Source organism: Pituophis catenifer, unplaced genomic scaffold, assembly GCF_029215685.1.
Source record: "Pituophis catenifer annectens isolate HBS135680 unplaced genomic scaffold, rPitCat1.0.hap2 SCAF_1, whole genome shotgun sequence".
NCBI classification, from domain to species: domain Eukaryota; kingdom Metazoa; phylum Chordata; class Lepidosauria; order Squamata; family Colubridae; genus Pituophis; species Pituophis catenifer.
Genome location: NW_027256881.1, coordinates 188,729,243 through 188,743,070, shown reverse-complemented (window position 1 = coordinate 188,743,070; position 13,828 = coordinate 188,729,243). Strand labels below are relative to the sequence as shown.

General features: G+C 42.8%; 1 protein-coding gene across 1 annotated transcript in view; it reads left to right on the top strand.

Annotated features, from left to right (window-relative positions):
• The first annotated feature begins 13,299 nt into the window (after nt 1-13,299).
• ITGAV (integrin subunit alpha V) overlaps nt 13,300-13,828 on the top strand; it is an 89,110-nt gene continuing 88,581 nt past the window's right edge. Inside the window, exon 1 of the mRNA XM_070941900.1 lies at nt 13,300-13,642. Within this exon, the coding sequence (XP_070798001.1) occupies nt 13,485-13,642 (158 nt within the window). The 5' untranslated portion in view covers nt 13,300-13,484. The remainder of the gene's footprint in view (nt 13,643-13,828) is intronic.

Below are 13,828 nucleotides of genomic sequence, written 5' to 3'. Positions count from 1 at the left end.
AAGGGTCATGAGTTCTGATATAGATCTAACAGAGCAGAGTCACTGTTCCGTTTAGAAGACGATGGAATTTCATGTGAGTCTGATTTCTGATTCCTGTCTTTGGTGAAGTTTTGATGAATCATTTATTCCTGGAATTAGAACAAGGAAAGGAAAGGAAACAGGCAATACACAATTGTTTCTTCATAGTCCAGTAAATTAATAGAAATCAAAGCAGGTGTCACAATGCAAGATAGAGCAGAAATGTGTGGCACTTAGATTTATGTTGTTATGGAGGGGGCTATTTTTTTTTTAAATTTTTATTATAGTTCAACAAAAACAAAAACAAATTATAATAGTTTTTCTATCACGGTGTAACATCACCAAAATATCCATGTATATATACACCAATAATCAGAAAGTAAAAATAGAAATAAGTATTGGAAATGTAAATTTGTATATAAGAATATGTAAATAATGGAGGGGGCTATATTTGAATGATTCAGCAGAAATCACAATCCTCTTTTATTTTATTTATTTTATTTTTGAATTTGTATACCGCCCTTCTCCCTGAGGACTCAGGGCGGTGAACAGCCAGATAAAAACATCAGATACAAATATTAAAACACATTTAAAAATATATATAGATTTGGCCCCATTAATTAAAACGATAAGCAAAACAGAACAATTAAAAAAACCCTTAAAAAGAAATTAAGCCAGCCCGGCTTGTTGAAAAAAGAAAGTTTTAAGGGCACGGCGGAAGGCACTGAGGTCATGGATTCTCCTTATCTCAGGGGGCAACTGATTCCAGAGGGTAGGTGCCCCCACAGAGAAGGCCCTCCCCCTGGGGGTCACCAGCCTGCATTGTTTGGCTGATGGCACCCTGAGGAGGCCCTCTCTGTGGGAGCGCACGGGTCGGTGGGAGGTCGTCGGTGGCAGTAGGCGGTCTCGAAGATAGCTATGCCCTATGCCATGGAGCGCTTTAAAGGTGATAACCAACACCTTGAAGCGCACCCGGAAGACCACCGGGAGCCAGTGCAGTTCACGCAGGAGCGGTGTTACATGGGAGCGCCACGCTGCTTCCGTCACTACCCGTGCTGCTGCGTTCTGGACCAGTTGGAGCCTCCGGGTGCTCCTCAAGGGGAGCCCCATGTAGAGAGCATTGCAGTAATCAAGGCGAGAGGTTACGAGGGCATGAGTGACTGTGCACAAGGAATCCCGATCAAGAAAGGGCCGCAACTGGCGGATCAGGCGAACCTGATAAAAGGTCCCCCTGGTTACAGCCGTCAGATGTTCCTCCAAGGACAGCTGCGTATCCAGGAGGACTCCCAGATTGCGAGCCCTCTCTGTGGGGGCCAAAGACTCGCCCCCAATAGTCAGTGATGGAGTCAACTGACTATATTGGGATGCCAGGAACCACAGCCACTCAGTCTTGGAAGGGTTGAGCTTGAGCCTGTTCCTCCCCATCCAGATCCGTACAGCCTCCAGGCACTGGGACATCACTTCAAGGGCATCGTTGGGGTGGCCTGGGGTGGAGATGTACAGCTGAGTATCATCAGCGTACTGATGGTATCTCACCCCAAAGCTACGGATGATCTCGCCCAGCGGCTTCACATAAATGTTGAACAGGAGGGGCGAGAGGACCGACCCTGAGGCACTCCACATATAAGAGGCCTCGAGGTCGACCTCTGCCCCCCTGCCAACACGAACTGCGACCGGTCGGAGAGAAAGGAGGAGAACCACCGTAACACGGTGCCCCCCATCCCCAACTCTTCCAACCGGTGCAGCATGATACCATGGTCGATGGTATCAAAAGCCGCTGAGAGGTCTAACGACCAGAACAGAGGAGCAACCCCTGTCCCGAGCCCTCCAGAGATCATCAACCAACGCGACCAATGCCGTTTCCGTGCTGTGCCCAGGCCTGAAACCAGACTGGAACGGATCCAGATAGGATGTTTCCTCCAGGAATTGCGGGAACTGTCGCGCGACCACACTCTCAACAACCTTCGCCAGGAAGCGAAGGTTGGAGACAGGACGGTAGTTGGCCAATATTGCTGGATCCAGGGACGGCTTCTTGAGGAGAGGCCTCACCACCGCCTCCTTCAAGGCCGCGGGGAAGTAACCCTCACTCAACGAAGCGTTGATAACACCCTGGAGCCAGCCTCGTGTAACCTCCCGGGAGGCCAGTACCAACCAGGAGGGACACGGGTCCAGTAAACATGTGGCCGCACTAAGTCTCCCCAAGATCCTGTCCACATCATCGGGAGTCACAGCATCAAACTCCTCCCAGATAACATTCTCAAGACTATTCCTCGTCACCCTGCCCTGATCTACCCAGTCAGAGTCCAAATCCCCCCGGATCTGAGCGATTTTGTCATGCAGGTATTGTCCGAAATCCTCCGCCCTGCCTTCCAAGGGATCCTCCCGCGCTCCCAGATGGAGCAGGGAGCGGGTTACCCTGAACAGGGCAGCCGGACGATTCCCTGATGACGCAATAGAGGCGGAAAAGTAATTAAACTTTGCTGTCTTTATCGCCACTAGGTAGGTCTTAATATGCGACCTTACCAGTGTTCGGTCAGATTCAGCGCGAATGGCCCTCCAACCGCTCTCTAGGCGTCTTTTCCGGCGTTTCATCTCCCTCAGTTCCTCGGTGAACCAAGGAGCCACGAGGGATCGACACCGGGTCAGAGGCCTGTACTGTTCAGAAATACCACAACCCATCTACACTATATGGGCCTTTTCATTCTTGTGCCTAACAGTAGCATGAATATGCCCAGGTGGCCTGTTTTTTTCTGCCACATCTTCATTATTTTGCCTTCATCTTGTTCCCAATCCATATCTGAAATAGCAGTTTTCCTGGGCCTAATCTGACATTTCACCAACCATTCAGGGTGAAGGTCACAGTCAGATGATTCTCAGTGGAAGTAGCCCCTTAGGCTAGTAAGGGCACACTTTCCTGTTCGGTCTTAGGGCACTGTTTTATTGGGGCCATTCTACTTTGAGTGTTGGAGAAACTGGGATCTTTCAAGCCAGATGTGAGAGATTGAAGACACTGAGAAAGTAAGTATAGGAAATCTGGACATAAACAACAGATGGCAGAGTTTGTTAGTGGCTTTTCCAATAAGTAGCAGCTCAGTCCTGGTTGCAGAAAATCTAAGACAAAGAAATTCTAAACTTTCAAATAGAGTCTACCTTAATGAACTCAGTATTAAAACTGAGATAAACTACATTTTCCAAGATTTGATACATTTCCAATTCTTGCATTAAACATTTTTAAATCAAAATCTCTGTGGTTCTTGCTTCTTTGATGGTGCCCTGATGAAAGGGACTCGAGATTGGGCTGACACAAACTAAGAATGCCGAGTTGATCCTTGGTTCAGAAATCCAGGTCATTTGGAGCAGCAGCTGACCAGTGATTGGGAGGTGTATCTGATGGTAAGAGTGAGCCTCTTTTCTGTGTGTTTCATGATGTGACCCACTTATCACTGTTGCTCTAGACCACAGGTGTCAAGCTTGCCGCATCACGTTGATGTCACATGACGTATCACAATTTTTTTTGCCTTCTTGGAGCTGGGGTGCACGTGGCCTGCATGTGACACATATGGCCTGCGGGCCGCCAGTTTGACACCTCTCCTCTAGACACCTTTGAACATAGATTTACTCTCTTCTGGGATCCTCATGTGATTGACACGCTTAAAACTAACTGTAAATGAAAGATGTATCAGTTAGGCTGCACAGCCTAACATTCGGGGCCACATTTTGAAATATGAGAAACTACTGGAGAAAAATGTCTTCTACAGAAATATGATTAGTCACAAATATCCTGCCAACCAAATGACATTCAATATAAAGGTTGGCAAATTCTTTTAAGGGCAGCTTGGCTGAGCATAATGGAAATGCTAAGTTCCAGCTATTTGGATGCCCACATAAATTTCTGGGAAATAAAAATGGTTGTCCACCCAACCTGAATCTCCCCGCCCCCCAAAATCATAATTTAAGGAAAGGACAGCCAGAGGGAAACATCTAGGGATGCTTGTATGCTGACAGGCAAAACTCTAATGAGACTACATTGGTACTTCAAGAAAAAAGAAAAGAAAAAAATGAGCCTTAATTCCCAACTTTTAGGACATGAAACTGAATTTGTATCTATCTGCTTTATGTTATCCCCACAACTCCTCTATGAGGTATGTTGTGCTGAGAATGGCTGGCCCAAAGTCACCCAGTCAGCTGTCATGCCTAAAAGGGCTAGAACTTAGTCTTTCCAGTTTCTGGTCCAGTACCTTAACAGAAACTGGTTTTGTTTCTCAGTACTAAAATCAGTACTTTGTTTCCAAATTGTTTCAAATCTATTCTCTAATTTAAATGTACCTGCTGGTCTTCAGAAGGAAGAAACCAACAACTACAGTCCACTATGAGTTCCTCAAAAGAGTAATATTAAGATTGTAATTAATACAAAGGCTGCTTTCTATCAGATGATTCCTGGGTCTGTCTCACATGATGCATGCCTATCCACGATATTCTCCCGTTATCAAGCTTCCTACAAAGAAATCAATGATTTTGAAGAAACCAGTGGAGCAGTTGTGCTGAGCTGGGACTGCCTTTGAATGCTAATCTGATCAGACTTTTGTAACTTTGTTTTTAAATAAAAAAAGTGAATACATTTTCATCCTTTAAACATGAAATCATCTAATAAGAAACATTTGAGGTTTCTGTCAATCTTGCTTCCTACTCTTTCATACTGCTTTGTTTTTCTTTTTCCTCCCACATATTAAAAACAGAACTGGCATTGTAAAAAAAAAAAAAAAAAAAAAAAAAGAGAAAATGGCAGTAATCACTGAGAGTTCTTGTCAGGGTTTTTAATGTATTTATTTTCAACGTTCTTGTTGGGTTAATTTATACAATAAATTGTAGTGTGAAGAGTCATGTAATGATTATGTGCCATCAATGGTGTTGACTCTTAGCAACCAAGCAGATTTTCTCCATGTTTTGTCCCTAATCTAGTTGATCAGGTCTTCCAATGTTGCATTCATTTGTCAGTGTAACTGAGTCCATCCAACTTGCTACAGTAGTGGTTGTCCCATTCTCTTTCTTTCTACCTTTCTTAGCATTAGAGTGTTTTCTAAGGAACTAGGTATTCATCTAATGTGTCAAAACAGGATAACTTGACCCTGGTTATTTGTGCCTCAAGTGAGAACTCTGGATTGATTTGTTTGACTGATCCATTTGTTAGTGGTCTTGGCTATGTAAGGTTTTAGGAGTCTTCAATGTTATTTCTATCCTACTTTTGTAAAATGGAATCCATTAAGGCCCAATTTTCATTTTCATAGTATGTCACAGGGAATACCATGGCTTGCACTATTTTGATCTTTATAGGTATAGACACATCATAGTATCTGGAAATCTTTTCCAAGGCCTTCAGGACTGCTTTACTAAATCTAGTCTGCAACGTATTTGACTGCTTGTTCCTTTATTGTTGATAATTGATCCTAAAAGCCAGAAGCTACCTACCACTTTGATATCTTCATTGACAATTTTAAGGCTGGTTGTTCTACCGGTTGCCATATATATGAGGACGATGACGTGTTCTTGCTATAACTATTCCTAACTATACAAACACCACCATTTCTGTGTTATCTTCTGAGTGAAAGTATCAAATCCTAACCAGGGGTGAAATGTAAAATTTGTTACTACCGGTTCTGTGGGCGTGGCTTGATGAGGGGAATGTGACTGGGTGGGCGTGGCCTTTTTTTTTTTAACTTTTCAAAGCATTTTTTTCTAATGCTTTTGAAAAGCCTCTGCCGATCAGGCAACTCAGCTGGGCCAAGAGGTTGCAGAAAAAAATGCTTTGAAAAGCCTCTGATGATCCCAGCTGAGCCGCGCAATCATCAGAGGCTTTTTTTTTTTTTACTTTTAAAAGCATTTTTTCATCGGAAGAGGTTGTAGAAAAAATGCTTTTAAAAGTAAAAAAAAAAAAGCCTCTGATGATCGTGCGGCTCATCCCTGTGGGCGCAGGGATTCTTGCTACCAGTTCTCCAAACCACCCGCCGCCATCGCTACCGGATCGAGTGATCCGGTCCGAACCGGGAGCATTTCACCCCTGATCCTAACCCATGTCAATTCATTGAGGCCTAAGTGACTGATGAACCCACTGGGGTTCCAAAGGAATTTGAAAATTGTTCCTGAAGTTTTGCTATACAGCCCTACTGAGGCCACGGCAACTGCATAGAATAAGGAGGCGACAGACCTTGGATAATATTGGGCCTGTGAAATTTGTTTTGGCCTATCTCCCGACATTCCCTGTGGTTTATAAAGTTGGGGGAACTGAAAACGATCAAGAGACGTTTAGACCATCACTGGAAGAAGACAAGGGACTAATCTTATCAATCACTAGTTGCATCTGCTATTAAGTCTACTTTGTGGCAGTAAGAATAACAAAACATCAAACAGCCCTGTTTAGGGTTACCCAATCTTGTCTGGATAAAGGGACTTTGAAGTTCATCTTCAGGGTCGTGCTGAGAAATTTTCAGTACACCTGGTGAATAAAATGGCTTGAATCTGTTCTCAGTTGGAGGCCAAGCATGCAAGTCCTTTGGAGATTCCTGGGGAAGAGATAACTGGGAACAGTTTGATCTGGTTGGACATAGAAAGTAGACTGGATCTTCAGACTATAAGCATGTTCAACTATGATTTAGATCCATGACCCTCCTGGTTGGTCAAGATCACCTGGGAGGTGACGTGGATAGATCTTAGTGATGATTAACTCATCCTTGAGATGGGGTATTTCCAGCACCATTTAAAGAGGTCCTGGTGCACCTCCACTCAAGCCATTGCTAGACCTTTCCATCCAGTCTCCCACCTCCCCATTTTAAGGAAAGTTGTTGCAAAGGTGGTTGCGCTGCAGCTTCGGAGGATCCTTGGTAAGAAGGTTTATCTGGACCCTTTACAGTCAGGTTTAAGGCCCAGATAAGGGACAGAAAGAGTATCAGTCGTGCTTTTAGATATTACTTCTGGTGACCTCTGCCAATTGGAAAACAGAACAAATATAAATATCTCAGCACATTTTCTTTATTGTCGGGAAGGAGATTCCAACCATGTTGCCTCATTTTGTAGCCATGCTCGGCCACCAAGCAAATTACACTAGAAATGTGATTTTTACAACTACTTCTCTGTGATATAAAATTGACTGCTCACAAGAGCTGTACTTAACCACAAATTGTTTTTGTCTATCCAGACTGATACAGGTATTAGTAATATTTTGTTAGTCACTTATCTATCAGATTTAATCACTCCCCAAATCCAGGCAGCATGACAAGCGTTAATTTAGACACAGGAGCAAAGGACTAGAAGCAAATTGTTATCCTGTTTGTCTAGACAGGAGTGTGCAATTTCCCTCAATTTGAGGGACACACCAGGTTTTGCATGGCATGGTAGGCTCTATATTCTAAAAGTGACTCTGGAAGGAATGGAAGGGGGAAGAAACCTGGTGCTTTACATACCTTTAAAGTCTGAAGGTAATATGTTTGTTTCTTATCCACCACCATCCACTCACTAAATGCAATAATATACTGTAGCCAAAAATCTCTGGTTTCCCACAATGTGAGGGTTTTTTAGGAATAGCAAGAGAGGTTGGTGAGCTGCATAAACCCCAACCAATCCCGAAATTTTACATTCCAGGCTTGGGATCATTCTTAGTTAGACACAAATTCTGAACAGTGTTATAGTGGCAAAAATAAAGGGATTCCTAGCCCCAATGAGGTAGTTCAGGTGACTAACAATAATATCTACCGATTTCTTTGCCAAAAGCCATTTTCAACATTTTTTTAGAAACAAAACTTCTTCAGTTAGGTTATTATGTCCCTTTAGGATATACTGGCAGTGTTTGCCATACTTAAATGTAGTAACTTGTTAAGACCTGATTCAAATAATTCACAAGTAGTTATGAAAAGATTTTGGGCTTATGGTTAGAGGTGGTTTTTGGTAGTTTCAAATGCAGAAAAAATGTCTGATAAAGTATTAGGGGAAAAAATAAACTTGTTCTGAGATTTTAAACAGATTTCTTATTACGATTGTTTTAAACATTGTGTTAAGTCAAAGTCTTTACCTAGTTTTTTTTTTTTTTTAATGTATGAACCCAACCAAATGTAATTTGGTCAATAAAAACATGATTTAAGCAAGTCATTGCTTAGCATGATCAGGGAATATAGACTAACAGTTTTAAACTATTAGGTTGGGCAGACATACCCGCACAGGAATGGCTGTCTCAAACCCAAACAAATGGCTAGAATATTTTTAGTAAGTGTAAGGAGTAACATTATTTCTTTTCCAGGATAATGGTGACTAAATTGGGTGGGAGATGAGTGGGAAGTGGTTTCACTGACTCAGCAAATGACTGCTTTAATGAAATCAGCTGCTTGTGACAAGTATCAAAAGATAAGTAACGTAGGGGAAAATAATGTTTGGAAAGAAAACCCAGTAAGAAAAAACAATACAGTAGTAAACTTTTCTGGGAGAGTTGAAGAAAACTAATCTTCAGTACTTAAAATCTTTTCAAATTTAGTATGCTTTCAGTTCAGAAGTGTCATGGTGCTGAACAAATAAGCAGCTGCTTGACAAAGAACTGCAGTAGTTCAAACTGAAAGTAAATTCTTCAAAACAGCCTTCTCACGAAGTCTGATGCAGATTTAAACAGATGCAATACCATTCAACAATACTGTGGGCCAGAGACTTTTCTTTTGGGCTTAATGGAAACAAATAAATGGAAACATCTTATGCAACTTTGCTTTTATGTACGATAATAGAAGTGAGACTTCCACAAAGGTGGAAGGATCTACAAATACCTACAATGGAAGAATGGATATTGAAGTTGATGGAATTGGTGTAGACGGTGAAGTTGACAGTTTTAATAAGGAAAAGACCTTGAATAATTTTGTTTCTACTGGGAAACCATTTTTGGATTTTTGATCCAAAATTGATCCATTTTTGGATTTAGGAGTGTATGGGACTATAAAAATAATATAGACAAATGTTAACCTTAGAGTAAGAGTCTAATGTATTTTTTTATTCATATCTGTACCTAAGAAAGCCAAGTCATTTTTTCTTGTTTTTTTTCTTTTCTTTTTGCATCTGTTTTCTTTTTGATCTTTTTTCTTTCATAAACATTTTCTTTCTTGTCAGTTTATATTTTTACCTGTTTTTGAAAATCAAAAAAGTGGCACAGTTCTCAACTCACATTTATTCAAGTTATAAATATTTTATTTTTCATTCTGTTGCAAGCAATACAATTCCTCTTTTTCTCGATTTACTGTCATCCAGGACTCCTTTTCCTGAAGCCATTGAACATGCTCCGGTGTGCATACATATAACCTGATTTCCTTAAATAAAAGGACTCCTAGCTTTCAATGCTTGAGAGATTGCCTAGCATTGAATCTGCTGCAAGGATAACAGCATTTGCTTTTTATTCAAATTCCTAATACCACCACAAGAGTTGCAAAACTTCTTTCAACTGCCATTGCTTTGCACAGGAAAACCTACTCTTAATTTTAGGATTTTCTAACATTTTCTTATACATTTTAACACAAGCATTATACATACACACCTCACTTAGTAGTCTAGTGATTTAGTCTCCTCCTTCCTCCTATTTTCCCCACAACAACCGGGAGGTAAATTGGGCTGAGGGAAAGTGACTGGCCCAGAAAAGGTCACTCAGCTGGCTTTCATGATGCCAGGCATAGAGCTAGCTAGCCATTGTTAGTACATATCTAGCGAAGGAAGTCTACCACTTCTCTCAGTAATTGATGTCCAACAATAAATTGCATTGATTGCTAAGCCTATTTCTTCTAGAATTCAATAGGAATCAATGCCTGCTTTCCTGTAATTCAATTCCATTATTTCTTGTTCTGAACTCTGGAATGAGACAAAAAAACCTGATCTTTTTTCTCTGTGACAACTTTAAGTGATTTGAAGAATGCTGTCATATGTCCCTAACCCCCAATCCATGGACCAGCACTGGTCCATCACATGCCAGCAACCAGACCCCACAAACAAGTGAAGTCCCATTTGTGCGATGCAGGCAGCATGTGAAACCACGCCCCCTCCGGTCCACAGAAAAACCTCTCCACGGAAGCAGTCCCTGTTGCCCAAAAGGTTGGCTGCTGCCCTAAGTCACATTTTTCCAGGCTAAACATGCTCATCTACTTCTGTCTTTTTTTACATGACTTGGTTTCTAGTTCTCTAATCACCCTTGTTGCCCTTCTCTGAACCTTTCCAATTTCTCTGAATCTTCTTAAAGTGTAGTGCACAATACTTCAGATGGAGTGTATCCGAAGAAGGATAAAGTGATTTGGAAAACATATTTCTGTTGATGCAGCCTAAAATTGCATCTTCCTTTTATTTTTTGCAGCCCCATCACACTGCTGATTTATATTCAGTTTGATATTCAGTTTGAAAACTCAGTTGAGTGCCCATCACTCAAGTGCTGAAAAGTACCAATAATTTCATTTGTTATGCTATCCTCTTGTTCTTGAGGAGCTCAGTTCTTCCCCTCCCTTTATCTTTACCACTGTCCTATGAGACACTGATAGTTGTCATGGTGCTAAAGCAGTTTGTTTAACTATAGATAATCCAATGAAACCACATTATTATTAGCACGATGTGTGAACTAGCCAGTGACTAGTTCAAGGTAAGGTTTATAGGCTAAATAATGATCTGCAATCAGATCTTCATATGCCAAACAAGTATTGGTTCATGTGATTGGCTCATATGTATGTGATGACCAATAAATAGGAAATATTTAACAACAATTAAAAAAAAAATCCCACCCCAGACCATTTCACCACAAACCCTATTTCCACACACTGCTATTCCTTCATTGTATCTCGAAAATTATTTCACTGGGTATTATTGGAATTACAATCCAAAACATTTAGAGCAGGGGTGGGTTCTACTTACCTTTACTACCGGTTCACAATGGGATTTGCGCATGCAGAGATCACTGATGATGACATCCAGGGCGGTGGGCCTCCCACCGGTTTTATAACCGGTTCTTGCGAACTGGTCTGAACTGGGGGCAACCCACCACTGATATAGAGGATGCCAAGTTGGATAAGTGTGTTTATTTAAATTTAAAGGGTCCTTGTTCAAATGAAATTTATGGCCCATACTAAGTAAGTTAATTGGGAGGTGTATAGTCTAGAGGTCAAGCAAAGCACAGTCTCAGCAAGTAGAAAATCCCTGGTATTTCCAGTTAAAAGAATTGTATGTAATTGATAGAAAAAAAGACCTTTGCCTGTTTTATCCAAAGTTGCAGGGTGTCGAAATAGGCAAATATTGAAAGGAATGACTGGCCTGCGCTATAGCAGTTTCCCGTGGAGTGAGAAGTAAATTCCACTGAACTCTATTGGATTTATTTAAGTTAGTTCTCAGGAAAGTATGATTAAAACAATCCCTATGTTCTCATTTATCCCAAAGATAGGAAGCACATGAGGGGTAATTGCATGGCCTTGGATTGGAGATAATAGGATGGCCTTTTTGACCCTTGGTACATATTATCACATTTCCTAGCAAACAATATGTGAAAGGGTGCTTTGCTAATAACTGTATTTTCAGTTTCAACTTTGACTTAAGCAAATGCAAAAAGAACCTCATCAAACTACAAGAATAATTGGCTATGGAGAATTATGCACAACAGGGAGCTCATCAGAACAAAACAAATTACCAAAAAAAAAAAAAAAAAAAGGTCTAAGCATCTTGAAAAAGCACCTTTGGGACTCCATAGATGTCTAAGCAACTTTCTTCTTTAAAAAACGATACCATTTTTGGCCCCCCTTACTGGCCTCTTTAAATATTTAAGCCACAGATGAAGAATCGCCACTCTTATGACTCACCCTTTCGTGTAGACGTTTGGGGGGTTGGGAAAATCACAGCCCTGAATAATTTAAATTAAAATAATTTACCAAAGGGTCTCGATTTAAACCCAAACTTGTCGGGTCGCGAAAAGGAACTCACCACGGCGAACGTTAGCGAAGGCAGAGGCGATCTTTCTATCTCCTTGCGAATTTTGCAATTCGCCTTCCCGCGTCTGCCTTTCGCGCACGTAGAGGTCGCATGAAAGGGCAGGGTTGGAGAAATAAAGCAAACCCTTGGAGACTCATCGTCTCCAGCGCACTTCGAAGGACGACGAGACGTCCACGAACTCTTCCCCCCATCCCCGGTCGGTGGGCGGGCTGAAGATCGAGCGCACAGCGTTCCAAATCCCCCCCCCCCCCACACACACACCCCTTCATTCCAACCAACCTGGGACTCTGAACAGCCGAGTCCATTCGGCATGTCCGCTTTCCAGACGGGCAGCCGTCTGGTTGCTCCGCGCATGCCTAGACCCCGCTCAGAATCTTGGCTCTTCTAAATTCTCAGGTCCTGCAAACGCTCCGTCCATCTCCACCCCCCACCCTCCCCTCCGAATTATTATGTATCCTATTAATAGCATTGTTTAAAAGCGCGCAGCTTTCGGCCCAGCCATCCTGGAGACTTCCTCGAGCCTCCTAAACGTCAAAGCCTATTGCAGGACCGCCTATTCCCGGAGTGTATATTATTATATATATATATATATAAAATGAAATAAAATGAGCCTTGGTAGTACAGGGGTTTAAGGCACCCTGTTATTAAGCTGGTTATTAAGACCAGCTGCCTGCAATTACTGCAGGGTTCGAATTTCGCCAAGGCTCAAGGTTGACTCAGCCTTCCATCCTTTCTAAGGTAGGTAAATTGAGGACCCAGATTGTGGGGGCAATAAACTGACTTTGTATAAAATATACAAAAGGATGAAGGCTATTGCTGAGCACATTGTAAGCCGCCCTGAGTCTTCGGAGAAGGGCGGCATATAAATCAAATTAAAAAAAAAAAAAAACACCTCAGGGTGACCCCAGCCGGGGTCCCTCCCCTCCCCACCCCCCACCACCTCCCAGCCCTCCGGCACCAGCGCGCGCGCGCCCGTCCTCTTTCGGCGGCCGCAGAGCCCGCGACGCGACGCTTTGCTTTCTTTTTTCGCCCTCCTCCTCCTTCTCTCTTTGCGGGGGAAAAAAAACCCGAAAGGGGCGGATCGACCGCGCTATAGAGCTGGCGACGGCGGTTGCTGATTTCTCCGCCCACGTCCTCGCTCGTACCCGTCCGGGGGAAAAACAGGGAAGAAAACAAAAAAGGAAGTGCTTGAGCCCGGCTGGCTGGGAGTATTTTGCAGTCCGTCAAAGGACGTCGGGTGGTTTTTTTTTTTTTTTTGGTTTTTTTTTCTTCTTCTTCTTTGCCTTCCCTCCGCCGCCTCTGCTCGGCGTTGCCACAGCCGCTTTCTCCTCCGCTGCTGGGCATCGGATAGACGGAGGGGGGCCGGCGGGCAATCAGAAATCCGGGAAGATCCGCCTCTCTCTCTCTCCCTCTCTCTCTCTCACACTCACTCACTCACTCACACATTCACACACACTCTCTCCCTGAGGCATCAGCTGGGCATTCCTGGGCTCACCATGGTTATTGGTTATCTCTATCTGTTATTCTTCGCCGGTCGCCTGGTAGCGCCGGGGTACGCCTTCAACCTGGACGCGGAGAGCCCGGTTGTATACTCGGGCTCCGACGGCAGTTACTTCGGCTTCGCGGTGGATTTCTTCGCCCCCGACCGTTCTTCGTAAGTCTCTTTTCTTGCCCAAAGCGCCGCTGCAAACGCTAAAAAAAAAAAAAAAATTAAAAAAAAAAATCTCCGCCGGTTCCCAGAGCTCGTTCTTTTTAGTATATTATATAGACGGTGGGCGCTAGAAAACTCTTTTGGGCGAAATCCCAGGGAAGTTCTTTTAAGGGAAATGAACTGGGTCCG